This window comes from Psammomys obesus, unplaced genomic scaffold (assembly GCF_907164565.1).
Source record: "Psammomys obesus unplaced genomic scaffold, mPsaObe1.curated_primary_1811, whole genome shotgun sequence".
In the NCBI taxonomy this organism is placed as follows: Eukaryota; Metazoa; Chordata; class Mammalia; order Rodentia; family Muridae; genus Psammomys; species Psammomys obesus.
Genome location: NW_026586589.1, coordinates 6,165,795 through 6,180,173, shown reverse-complemented (window position 1 = coordinate 6,180,173; position 14,379 = coordinate 6,165,795). Strand labels below are relative to the sequence as shown.

At 42.2% G+C, this 14,379-nt stretch overlaps 1 protein-coding gene across 1 annotated transcript in view; it reads left to right on the top strand.

The window, feature by feature from the left end:
- Ctnnbl1 (catenin beta like 1) overlaps positions 1–14,379 on the top strand; it is a 153,251-nt gene that overhangs the window by 88,147 nt on the left and 50,725 nt on the right. The window contains exon 11 of the mRNA XM_055602422.1: positions 11,117–11,298. Within this exon, the coding sequence (XP_055458397.1) occupies positions 11,117–11,298 (182 nt within the window). The remainder of the gene's footprint in view (positions 1–11,116; positions 11,299–14,379) is intronic.

The window sequence follows — 14,379 nt, the reverse complement described above, 5'->3', positions numbered from 1 at the left end:
CACACACACACACACACACACACACACACACACACACACACACACACTGAATTTGGAGAAAGAGCGCGTATCTCTGGGCTGAAGCCTGCTTGATCGTGGAAGGTGGTTAGAGTTGACTGAGAGTGTAGGGATGGAACTCAAACCCTCGAAAGACTCTTTCCCACAATAGACGGTCCCTCGGGAGTGCCGCTTCCCGGCTGTGCTGTGGAGTCCATGGGAGTGCCTCTCCCTCTTTCTCTCTCTCTCTCTCTCTCTCTGTCCTTCCTGCTGCTGTAGTCACACACTGATGTCAGGACATGGTGGAAATCCCACTGGAGAGGGTTCTTTAAATGATTTCTTTTAAATGATTTTCTTTAAATGATCAGTTATCTTTTAAAATAGATTTTTAATACAAGAGTCTTTTTCTATTAAATATATTTCTCTCTGTATATTATTGAGAATAGATTCTTCTCTCATACAGTATATCTTGACCATAGATATATTGTATGAAAGAATGTATGTCTTATACCTGATTTTAGTGGAATTGCTTTGAGTTAATTGATGTGGCTATAGGCTTACTGTAAATTGCCTTTAATATGTTTAGGTATGCCCCTTATATCCCTAATCTCTCTAGGACTTTTTTTTTTTAAAGGTTTACATTAAGTATAAAATGTTCTGTCAGGCGATATACACCTGCATATTAGAACTGGGCACCAGGTCTCACTCTAGATGGTTATGAGCCACCATGTGGTTGCTGGGAATTGAACTCAGAACCCCTGGAAGAGCAGCCAGTGTTCTTAACCTCTGAGCCATCTCTCCAGCCCCTCTCTAGGACTTTAATCATGAAGGGGTGTTGGATTTTGTCAAAGGCTTTTCCAGCATCTAATAAGATAAGCTTGTAGGTTTTTTTCTTTCAGTTATATGGTAGATTACTTTTGACTGATTTTCACAGGTTGAACCATCCCCGTATCTTTGGGCTGAAGCCTACTTGATCATGGAAGGTGGTCTTTTTGATGTCTTCTTAGATTTGGCTTGCAAGTATTTTATTATTTTTGCATCTATGTTCATAAAGGAAATTGGTCTGAAATTCTCTTTCTTTGTTGAGTCTTTATGTGGTTTGAGTATCAGAGTACCTGTGGCCTTATAAAATGAACTGAGGACTGTTCCTTCTGTTTCCATTTTGTGGAATAATTTGAGGAATATTGATGTTAACTCTTTTTTTGAAAGTCTGATAGAATTTTGCCCTCAAATCATCTGGTCCTGTTGTTGAAAGACTTTCAGTGACTGATTTGATTTCATTAGGGGTTATAGGTCTATTTAAATTGTTTATCTAATCTTGATTTAACTTTGGTAAGTGGTACCTACCAAAAAAATTATCCATTTCTCTCTCTCTTTTTTTTTTTTTTTTTTTTTTTTTTTGCTATTTATTGTTTTAATGATAAAATTCTTATTACAGCATAACAAGGTGATATAATCTTCTACTGGAGCCTCCATTCAGCCACCTTTGAAATAGAAAGGTGCATTGCATGTCCACTTCTGCCATTGGAGCCCTTGAAAATCAGAATTGAGGCTTAGTGTAAAGCTTGCAGTGCCTTCCATTTCTCTTAGATTTTCCAATTTGGTGGAGTACAGATTTTTAAAGTATGTCCTTATGAGTTTCTGGATTTCATTGGTGTGTGTTGTTATGGCCCATTTTTGTTAATTTGGATATTCTGTCTCTCTCTCTTTTAGTTAATTTGGATAGTTTGTCTATCTTGTTATTTTTCTCAAAGAACTAATTCTTTGTTTCTTTGATTCTATGTGTTAGCCTTTTTGTTTCTATTTTATTGATTTCAGCCCTCCATTTGATTATTTCTTGTCATCTACTTCTTTTTGCTCTAGAGCTTTCAGGTGTGCTGTTAAGTTGTTAGTATGAGATCTCTTTTTTAAAGTGGTTTTTTTTTGTGTGTGTGTGTAGGCACTTAATGCCTGCACTAAAACAAACAAACAAACACTTTCCTCTTATCTCTACTTTCATTGTGTCCCATAAGCTTGTATATTCATTTTTCATTGATCAGAGAAGTGTTCAGTTTCCATGAGTTTGTTGTTTCTGTTGTTGTTGATATCCAGCTTTAAACCATGGTGATCTGATAAAATGTGGGAAATTATTTCAATTTTTTTTGTGTCTATTGAGATTTGCTTTGAGATTGATTTTGTAGAAAATTCCATGAGGTGCTGAGAAGGCACATCTTTTTGTGGTTAGGTAGAATATTGTTAGTATCTGTTAGGTTCATTTGGTTTATAATGTCTGTTAGCTCCAGTATTTCTCCGTTTAGTTTTTGTCTGGATGACCTGCCTCTTGGTGTGAGGGTCAGGTATTGAGGTTTTCCACTATCAGTGTGTAAGGGTCAATATATGAATTAAGCTATAATAGTGTTTCCCTTGCACACGTGGGTACCCTTGTAGTAGAGCATATAGATGTTGAGAATTGAAATGTCATCTTGGTGGAGTTTTCCTTTGAGTATGTAGTGTCCTTTCCATCTCTTTTGATTAGATTTGGTTTGAAATCTATTTTCTTAGATATTAGAATGGCTATATTATCTTTCTTCTTAGGTCCATTTGCTTGGAAAGTCTTTTTTCTAACCCTTTACCCTAATATGTATCATTGATACTGAGATGTGTTTCTTGTATGCAGCAGAAGGCTGAATCCTGTTTGTGCATCCATTCTGTTAGCTTGTATCTTTTTACTGGGGAATTGAGATCATTGATTGGTATTGAGAGATGTCAATGACCAATGATTGTTAATTCTTGTTATTTTGTTTGTGAGGAGGAGTGTGCACTCATGTATGTGTGTGCACTTCTCTTTTGTTTTTGCTGGTGTTAGATTATTTATATCCTCTGTTTTCATGGGTGGAGTTACTTAACCTCCTTGGTTTGGAGTTTCTTTCTAGTACCTCTGTAGGGCTGGATTTATGGATAGATGTGGTCTAAATTTGACTTTGTCTTGGAATATCTTGATTTTTGCAACTATGGTGATTGAAAGTGTTGCTGGGTAGAGTAGTCTGGGCTGGCATCCAGAGCCTGTAAGACATCTGACATGGTCCTTCTGGCTTTTAGAGAAGTCAGGTGTAATTCTAAAAGATCTGCCTTTATATGTTACTTAGTCTTTTTCTCTTGCAGCTTTTAATAATCTTTCTTTGTTATTATGTTTAGTGTTTTTATTTTTATGTGGTAAGGGGACTTTCTTTTCCAGTCATCTATTTTGGTGTTCTGTAAGCTTCTTGTACCTTTATAGGCATCTCCTTATTTAGGTTAGGAGATATTAACCTAAATATTTTCTGGGCCTTTGAGCTTGGATTCTTCTTCTATTTTTATTATTCTTAGGGTCGATCTTTTCATAGTGTCCCATATTTCCTGGATGTTTTGTGTCAGGAATATTTTTGGATTTTACATTTTCTTTAACCAGTGTCTCCATTTCTTCAATTGTATCTTCAATTTCTGAGATTCTGTCTTCCATCTTGTATTCTCTTATTGAAGTTTGCTCCTATAGTTCCTGTTCACATTCCTAAATTTTTCATTTCCATAATTCCCTCAGTTTGCATTTTATTTATTGCTTGTACTTCCATTTTTAGGTCTTGAATGGTTTTATTCTTTTGCTTCAGCTCTTTGTGTTTTCTTGGATTGCTATAAGGGAATTATTCTTTTTTTTTTTTTTTTCTTTAAAGACCTCCACCACCTTCATATGGTTTGGTTTAAGTCTCTTTGTTGTGCTTCAGCTCTGTTGGAATATTCAGGGCCTGCTGTGGTAGGATAGCTGGACTCTGCTGGAATCATAATTTCCTGGATGTTAGGTAACTGGGGTGACCATGGCTCTAGGTGCTGAATTCTGGGTTTGTCTTCATTGGGTGGGTTCTTTGTTTCTTCTCTGGATTTTCAGAGATTGATTGGTTGTGTGTTGCCTGTTTTACTGGCCTGCTTGGCTGGTGTGTTCACAGGGAATGTTTTCTGATATTGGAGTCAGGAGGAAAGGAAGGAGGAAATGGTCTGTTTCGGTGCTAGGGTCAACCCTGAGGATTGGGTCTAGGGAACAGAGAGAATGAAGAAGGTCTATGGGCAGCCCTCCTGCTCATTTGGCAAGCATGGTCTGTGGTTGAGCAGGGGTTGTCTCCTCAAATTAGGGGCTAAGACACAAATGAAGAAGGGAGGTTGTGTTTTGGGATACAGAGTTGAGGGGAGGCTCCAGCTGTTCTGTTAGAGTGCTAGGGACAACCCTGGAGATTGGGTCTGGAGGAGCAGTGCTATATCCATGTATTTGCTATTGCTTATGCTCTTCATTACCAAGGCAGGAGGATCATGACTTTGAGGTTACGTTGTGAATAGTGAGACCGCATCTTCAAAACAAAGAGTAGAATATTTTGACCATGAAAGTTTAATTAAAAAAAAAAAAAAAAAAGTCTTATCCCCAATCTGCCTTTCAGGGATATAATTCCATGTACATGATTATGATTATATTTTAAAATCACCTGTGATAATAAAGTATCATACAATTGAGTATTAAAACATAATTGCATGTGCATTCTGCTGTTCACAGTTGTCCACTATAGTTCCTTAGTAGTGGTCTTATCCATGTTTTTCTTCCCATGTCCCACTCTGAATTCTTGGGCTGCTCTGTTCAGGCTTCTTCTACAGTGTGCAGTTTGCAGTCACCTCCTGCCTTTTATCAGATAATGCATTTCCCTATAGTTATTCTAGTCAGCTTTGGTTAAGACAACACCCTAAGATTCTCTCCCTTTCAGATGTCATGATAATAGCTGTTTTAATGTCCTTATCTCCCAATTCTGTCATGTGGTATTTTATGGTGGTATTTATTGAGTTTCAAGTATAGTGAATTTTACTTTGCTGCTGGGTTTCTTTGGTAGCTTTGTCTTGTTTGCTCATTTCCATAATTTGTGCTACTGACATACTTCCACCAGCAAGGCCACACCTATTCAACAGGCCACACTTCCTAATCCTTCTATTCCTTTCAAATGTGCTACTCCCTGGTGACTAAGCACTCACATATATGAGCCTATGGGAACCATTCTTATTCAAACCACCACACCCTGCTCTCTGCCTCTGCTGCTGTTTCCCTCTTTATCCTGCTCACTGTCTATGTACTATGTGTGAGCACACAGTCACCTGGCTTCCTCTGCGGTGCAGCCCATCACTGCTTCCCTGGTGTCCACTTGCTCTTGCCCCTGCACATGGCTCTGTTCCCTTCTGTTCCCTCTTTACCTGTCTGGGAGACACAGTGTCAGCTTCACCTTCCTAGCCAGGCCACCTTGGCACATTCCTCCTCCTTTGTCTATACCTCTGCTGCAGGCTTCAGCTTTTCTCAGGCTACTCTCATCCCTCATCTGCTTGTTTTGGTGCTGTATGGACCTACCTCCCCAGAAGCCCTGAGCTGAGCTTTGTCTTTGTGTTCCTGACTAGATGTCTAGCACCCATTAGGTGTCTCATAAATACTTGAGGAAAGAAAAAAATGAACAAAGAAAATCATATTCGGAATCTGTGTTTACTATGGAAGTGTTCGGGTGTGATAAAGAATAAGCTAATTAAAACTACAACAGGAGACACTGCTCCAGCATCCGAGGCACACATGAGCAGATAGGCAACAGACGACCCCAGCCTTGGCCATAGGCACACAGCTTGTGGAGGCTGGTGTTCACATTGGTCCTGCCATGATCGACAACCCGATGAACCCAGACAAGACTAAGATAAACTACTTGTCCTCCAGTAGAATAAATATTTCAAATAAAGTCAACCCAAGAAAGTTAAGCCAAACAGCTATTGATTGCTAAAAGCCTGAACTTGGGCCCAATGAATATTCCAAAGTTCACCTCCATGCAGCTTGCCTAAATGGTGATCAATACGCAATTACTGCCCCCCTTTAAATGTGTCCTGTGCTGCTATGTTGCCTACCCAAAAAAGGGCTTCGCTTTTGAAGTCTTTGTTTCTTGAATTTGCTTAGGCAGGGAAAAAAGAGGGCCTTGGCTCAGCCAGGCTCCTTCGCCTTTAGTATTTCAGGCAATCCTGTGTCATTTGTGAAATGGTTTCAATGTATGCTCAATGGAAGCTGAAGGTGCCCTGGTCAGCAGTCGTCATTCATTTCAGGATGCCTTTTCCTGCATGGCTAAACAATGAGCACTTGAAGCTCTGTCTCCTAATTTCTGCCTGCATGATTATCTGCCCTAGCTATAACCTCTGTAAATTCCAGCTTGTAAAGCAGGGTGCAGAAGTCTAACTGCAGCAGGAATGAGTGTGTTATTTGTGTAGCCTCCTGCTAGAATTTCATCTTGAGACACAAAGTCCTTCCCAGTGGATATCAAACCTTGTTTGCCTCCTCCTGAGGTTTATAATTCCATATTTCTCTTAAATAGGCCTTTTCCACACACACACCCTGCTGCAGTCAAACCTCTTTCTGTTTCCCATTTACACCACTGCCATAGTCTGAACTGTCCTCCCTGCCCACAAGGTCCGCCACTCCAGCCCCCTTATCTCATTGCTGGACTCAGCCTTCCAAAATGTGCCCTTTTTAGTGACCACCTTCTCAGTAACTGTGGATGGAACTGGGGTTCCCAGCAGTACAGCAGGGGCCTGGTGTGACCGCATTGGTGCAATCCTGATCACCTTCATTCCCACCTTGTTCCCCACCTCAGCCACCAGTGTCTCCGATCACCCCTGTGTTAACAGGCATCCCCTGCCGGTTGATACCTTCATTGGTTTCTCACAGAGGAAGCTGCCGTTTCCTTCCTTTTAACATCTTGAACATAATTCCCATTGCTTTAGGACTTTAAAAATTATTTTTCCTGTCCTTTCCTCAAATCTCTTAAGAACAAGAAACCTCTGGTTCCAATAGCCAGAGTGGTGTCTGAACAGGCCTCAGTTCTACAGTGACCTTCCACCTGTCTTCGGATTCAGTAGCTGGGTTGAAGGTCATCTCGGAGTAGCTGAAGATTGATTATCTGTGGTGAGGAGAATCAGGGTAGGAATAGTTGTTAAACACCCTGGGTTTCGTCTGTTTGTTTTGTTTGTTGTTGCTTTTCTCTGAACACCTTCATGTATGCTGGCTTCCTGCAGAATGTAAGCTGTACGGTACAGCGGCATCTTTGACAGGAAAGGTGTGCTACAGGTATTATAGAGGACCTAACACAGGGCCTCTTTTCCTGATTACTTCACATTCATTTGGTCTTCCCAGACAAAGGCCATTTTTTTGGAGCAGAAGCCATGTCTTGTGTCTGCCTTGAGTCTACTGCTGAGTAAGTGCTCGGTAAGCACTGTGCTTGGGTGGTTGATCGGCATATGTACCCAGTTAGGAAACGTGTGATTTGCATCTCCTAGAGTGTTAAAGAAAGTCCTGTAAGATTTGCAGGCATGACACTATATACATAAAAAATAAATCTTAAAAAAATGATTTAAAGAAATTATGCTTCTATTACTTTTAGATCTTTTAGATCTAAAAGCCCAAAGCCCCATGTACTGAAGGTCTGGTTGCTAGCCTGCAGTGCTGTTGGGAGACAGTGAAACCATGTTGAGGTAGGGTCTCATGGAAAGGAGTAAGGTCGCGAGGGTATATCTTTGAAGAGCGTAGAGGGGCTTCCAGCACCACCCCCACCTGCTTCCTGACCACCGTGAGGTGAGCAGTCCCATCACCACGTCCCATTGTAATGTACTTCGCTGTGTGGATCCAAGTGAGTACAGAGTCAAACCTCTGAAACAGTGAGTCAAAGTAAATCTTTTTTCCCTATGAGTTGTCTTGGATATTTTGTCACAGTCAGATTCCCTAAAGAAATCTACAAAAGCAATAGCTACTAACAGGATTGCTCTGAGACCTTCAGCCTCAGGGTAATATCACCTTCAGTTTGCTTCTTTTCTTAAAATTAGTTTAACTTTTCTAATTTTACAAAGCACATATTCACCATGGGAAAATGAGAGGCACTAAGTGGGAAAAGGAATAAAAAGATGTAGAAAAGGCACGTGGGAAAGTCCAGCATAGTTTCATAATAGAAATACTTGAGTGGGGAAGAGAAGAGAACCTCTGTAACCATTGGTAACAGGAACCTGCAGAATGCCCACAGCTAGCACCACACCCAATGGTCAGCGAGTGGATACTTTATAAAAGACATCAAGCTACAAAGAAAAAGAAGAGTTATTTGTTTGCAAATCAAATGAACTTACCGGATGGGTTCTATTATTAGTACAGCTGTTAGAACTAATAAAGTTTAAGTTACAAGATCAGTATAGAAAAATTAATTGTATTTCTTGTGATAAACAGTCAAAAATAAAACTAAGTAATCCATTTATAACAATATTAAGAAAATACCTAGAAGTACATTTAATAAAAGTACATTGTTTTATTTCAGTGGGGATTTCTTGAGACAGGGTCTTACTATGTCGCTTTGGATGGCCTGGATCTCACTGTGTAGACGAGGCTGCCTTTGACCTAATATAGATCTGCCTGCCTCTGCCTCCTGTGTGATAGGATGAAAGGCATGCACCACCATATCCAGCTTTTTGAGACAGGGTCCCACAGTGTAGCCCTAGATGACTTATAACTTACTATGTAAACTGGCCTCCACTCACAGATGTCTGCCTCCTGAGTGCTAGGATTAAAGGAATATGTCACACTGCTCTCTGAAAGAAGCACATATTTTAAGTCAACTTACTGTGGTGGTGTGTGCCTATAGTCTCAGCCCTTGAGGAGTTTGAGGCCAGCCTGGGCTAGATGAGACCCTGTCTCAGAAAGGGAAAGACCATCAGTTTTAAACTCTCACATATGTGTCAATGATGCTGGGTGAAAGAGTGAAGCTGGGCCTTATTTCACACTCAGAATTAACTCAAAAAGATCAGAGGCCTAACTGTAAGAACTGCAAGAAGAAAATACAGGGTAAACATTTGTGACACTGGGTGTGATAATGGTTTCTCGGATATGACAGCAAAAGGCATAATTAGATACACTGAACTCTTAAAATTTGAAGGTTTGGGCAGGAGAGATGGCTCAAGGGTTAAGAGCATTGGGTGTTGCTCTTCCCAGGTCCTGAGTTCAAACCAGATGGTGGCTTGTGACCATCTATAGTAAGATTTCGTATCCTCTCCTGGTTTTCAGGCATGCATGTAAGCAGAAGACTGCATGCACAATAAATAAATAAATAAATAAATAAATAAATAAATAAATAAATAAATGAATGAATGAATGAATGAATGAATGAATGAATGAATGAATGAATAAATAAATAAAATCCTTTTTTTTTTTTTTAAGATTTTCCTCTTCAAATGATACTATTAAGAAAGTAAGGAGAGAGCCAGAGAGATAGTTCAGCTGTTAAAGGTTAACATTCACAGCCAAAACACCAAGAATATAAGGAAAATACTTGTTTGAATAGGAAGAAAGGATTTTATCTTATATCTGCTGAGGGGCTTCAGAATATAAGAAGAAGAACTCTTAAGACAAAATAATAAAGAATACTTGCTTACCCTGTTTTAAAATGAGCAAAGCAGGCTGGTTTTTGTGGCGCACATCTTTAACCCCAGCACTGGGGAGGCAGAGGCTGGTGGATCTCTGAGTTCCAGAACAGCCCTAGCAACACAGTGAGACCCTGTCTCAAAAAACCCGACCAAACAAACAAAAGACAAGCAAAGCATCTAAGTGGGCATTTTCTCAAAGATAAATGTACAAGCACATAAAGTGCTCAACTATCAGTTATGAGAAATGTAAATCAGAACCACAATGACAGGCCTCAGTGGGAACAGGTGCTTTCTGCAAGTCTTGCCACCTGAGCTTGGTCTCTGAACCCATATAATGGAAGTGGAGAACTGACTCCCACACATACTGGGCATGTATGTTCCCTGACATATATATATGTGCACACTGAGCATTGTTACATCAACTAGGATAACTAGAACCCAAAATTCAGATGTATGAAGAAAGTGGAATCCTGGTCACTGCCCATGGGTATGTGAAACAGTGTGTCCGCTGTGGAGAACAGTCTAGTGAATAAGCACAGTTACTGTGTAACCAGCACCCCTACTCCTAACATAGATGTACTCAAGAAAAAGGAAGTCTGTCCATGAAATACTGTATATAGATATTTACAGCAACGTTATTTATAATAGAAATATATATCCACTAGTATATAAATATATAGAGAACTATATAATGAACTATCCACCATAAAAAAGGTAATGAACTACTGAGATCCTAGAATACTGGCAAACGCTGAAAACATGATGCCAAGCCACAGAGACCACATGTCATAGCATTTGCTTAAAATATCTACAGTAGGCAAGTCTGTAGACACACATAGATGTGTGGCTGCTTAGAGCTCAGGAGCCAAGGAATGGAGCTGAGAAACAGTCGAAGGGAGGGTGGTTTTCTCACAGGATGGTAGAGTTGCTCTGTGGTTGGTTGTGGGATGGTTACATGTATGTGAGAGCACTAATAGAACAGAGTTGTACATTTTAAGTGGGCAAATCAAATGTGGATTGTATCCAGTAAAGCTGTTAAGGAAGAAAGAAATGTTAAACCATCTAAAACCCTTCAGTTTGATCTGCCTTTCTAGTCTTCCAATGCATTTCCCACAGAATTGTCATTAACACTTAATGTGGGAATTTGAACTTTACTGTTTGTAACCATAAAATTTTATTTTTGTGTGGGTATGGTGGTGCACGCCTTTAAGCCCAGCATTTGGGAGGCAGAGGCAGGCAGATTTGTGAGGTCAAGCCCAGATTGGTCTACATAGAGAGTTCCAGGACAACCAGGGCTTCATGGAGAGACCCTGTCTTAGAAGAAGAAGAGGAAAAGGAAGAGGAGGAAGAGGGAGAAGGAGAAGGAGGAGGAGAAGAGAGAGGAGGAAGAGGAGGAGGAGGAGAAGAAGAATTTATTCTTCCTATTCCAGATCCCCCTACTAACATCTGCTTAGATATATCAAACATAAACATTTTCTCACTGTGGACATTTAATTGTTCTATTTTTATTGAAGCTTTCCCCCCCTAGTAGAGTGAGTATACATTAAGATAGATAATATACATACATTACATACATACATACATACATACATACATACATACATACATACATACATAAATACAGTGCTTCTTATGGAATGCCTTTGGTTTGTAGGGAGAAAAAGATCTCCCGGAGCAGTGCCCTGAAGGTGCTGGACCATGCTATGATTGGGCCCGAAGGTACAGACAACTGCCACAAGTTTGTTGACATTCTTGGCTTACGGACCATCTTTCCACTCTTTATGAAGTCTCCCCGGAAGATTAAGAAAGTGGGAACCACAGAGAAAGAACATGAAGGTAGGCTTCACTGTGGGGCCCGCTGGGAGAGGTGGGTGGGTCCTGCTGAGGAAGAGCACCTGTTTGTGTCTCTGCCTCCTGTTCCCTGCATGGCAAAGCAGCACAGAGAACAAGGGTGGCCAGTGGCTTTTGTGAGCCCTCTTCTGTGTTTGTTTGAATCCTGCAGGTTCCACTCTCTCTATCCTGTATGCGTGTGTGAGAAGGTTTTGTGTTCTTCACTGTAATTTGTGGTGAGATGTCTCCCTGATGGAAGACCCTTTTGAAAAGAGTAATGAGGTGGCAACACATGTCACCTCCGGAGTGGCGCTTTCATGTATTTCTGTATTAAAGTATGATTCAGCCAACATCAGGAATTGCTGGAATAAACTATTTACAGCCCAGGTTCCCCTTTTTATGTTTCTCCTCCCTGATGGAGCACACTCCTAGCAAAATGCCGCTGTGAATTGTGAGGCTGTAACCAAAGTAGTTACCGCCAGGCCAGTGTCCTCCTAGTATTGTCTGGTGGCCTGCCGCATCCCTCCCCCAGTAAAGAGCTGCAATGCAATCTGGAAGTCCTGCGATTTATGGGCATTGGCAGCTCTGCTGGAGGCTAGCAGACACTTGCACCCGAGAATTTACATGGTTGGATGGCTATTTTAAAGTGCAGGAGGGTGCAGAGAGACAGGAGCAGTGTGTGGGAAAGAGGAGGGAAACCTGAGCAGCTAGGAAAACCCATTGGGTCTTGTCATGAAGAATGTATGCCCCGTGGTTTGGGTGACTTTTTCTTCCATGATTGGTAGAGTTGGCCTAGACACCTGCCATATCTGCTGTGTCCCTCACCCTCCTGTCTGTGTCTCACATGAGCTGGCTCTGCCTCCCCAAACTTGGAGATTACCGCAGTGATCAGATGAACTCTCTTGGAAGCAGCAGAGGCAGCACTCAAGAGACTAAGAACGAGTCAGAGACCTCATCTGTTTCTGGTTGGGTATTGACCAAGTTAGCTATAAATGAGTTAACTGCACTGCCAGCCTTTTTTCTTTGCCCAGTGGAACTCAGCTGAAAGAGACCCTGGGAGAGGAAATGAAGGGCCCTGGAATCTTATATAGTCCTGGAGCAGTCACTGTCCACTGCCCTGCCAGGGTCTGTTTGTGCTGTGTTATTCACATTCTCATTTAAGCCTCAGGTTTAACCTCAGGGTGGCGGTATCCTTGTTTATTCTTATAAGAAAATCAAGGAGCTTTTGTGTGTGTGTGTGTACACATACATGTATGCGTACATGTGGAGGTCAGAGAACTTCAGATGTTGTACCTCAGCAGCTGTCTACCTTGTTTTTTGAAAGAGTCTCTCTTTGGCCTGGGGCTCACACCGGCTAAGCCAGTGTGGCCAGCAGGCCCTAGCCCTATCTCTGTCACCACCCTATCTTACATGGGTTCTGGAGATCTGAGTCAGGTCCTCGTGCTTACAGGAAAAGTGCTTTACCAACTGAGCCATCTCCTGCCTCTACCCCATCCTACCCAGACCTTTGGTCTAAAAGCGAGGGAGTGAGATTAGTGAACTAAGCTGTTTGTGCCTTCATCTTTTGAGGTCTTCTGGGCCCTAGTTGTCAAAGCTGTCTCATAAGCCAGCGACTCTTCACACCGCTGTGGCCAAACTACTGCTATCTTCTGAGAGACCTAACACAGTGCTTTTAACATGCATGGAGAGAAGGAGAAGGAAAACAGCCCTGGGCCAGCTCTTGTTGATGTGCAGGGATCTGAGAAGAGGAAGAAGTGACAGATTCGATGAGCAGCTGTTTTCCTGCTGAAAAATGTGCCCGGTGGCGTGCTGGTGACAGTACATTGCCTTTAGAGTGCCCGCATTAGGAATTTGATAACATTATATTAGTGGGGGCAATGGCTTGGTAAGACAGCTCCTAGAAGGCATGTTTGGCTGTAATGGCTGCTGAGGATGAGCTATGCATCCTCCACAGCAGCACCCAGAAGTGGAAGGGAGGCCCAAGGAGAAAGCACCACTCTGCGCCCTCTGCCACCTGCCAGCTGCTGTGCCCTGGCAAACTGGCCCTAAGCTCTGAGTGGCGGGAGGAGGACTAGATAGGGCCCATTACACCAGGTTTCCTTGCCCTGCCTTGACCTGTGTGTAAGTCCTGTGCTCTAATTGCTGTCCGTGCCCATCTGATGCAAGTCACCAAGTTCACGTGCTACACCCGAGCACAGTAGCCTCCCAGGCTTCTACCATGGCCCCGCCCCCACGCCAGTGCTTAGCTCTCATCCACTGGCCTGGCCACCAGTTAGTCGTCCTTGCTTGGATGTCTCTTTCTCAAAGAAGAATGGGCACCCCTGCACTCAGGCAGATCCTTCTACTTAATGGATCTTGGTTCTAGGACTTGGTCCCCTAACCCTTGACAGTCAAGATTCAATGTGCTTGTCACCTCTGGGTCCCACTGCCTAGCATGGTGCTTGATGTATACTAAGTGCACAATAAGTGTTTGGTGGCTGCCTAAGGTAACAGGAGGACTTCACTGAGATCAGGCATAGGCTTGAGCCGCTCTCATACAGCAACTGCAGTTCACCTTGGTGCTTGCCAGTGATACCTGACAGGAATAAGGGCATCTGTCATCCAGCTGCTTCTGAAGCAGAAATAAGAGCTTTGCTGGGCACTGGCTTGGAGATGATTTTAGCTGTACCCTCAAGGGCCCTGTATGCAGAGAACTTCATCATTGTAAGGCCCGCCCAAATCAAGCTTCTTGCATGATCAGACTCCTAATTAAGCATCATGGCAGGGAGTTAGTTCCCCAGTCTGGAAACTGCCCAGAACTATCTCTTTTCTTTCTTAGTAAGTTTTGAGTTTGTCACACATCCTGCTTGGCTTAAGTTGTTTTGTCACCAAAACAACTGTCCCAAGTAGCTGCAGTGGCAGTTCATCCTGGTGCGGTACAAGTGGCTCACTGCTAATCATGTGTGAACTTGGGCACGTTCCTAAATTCTCTCTCTGAGCCTCAGCTGCCCCATATATAAAATAGTGAGGCTGGACTCTCCCGCTCTGGCTCTTTATAAGGGCCGAGTGAAATGACACACGTAGTGAGACTGCCATCCTGAGAGGCTC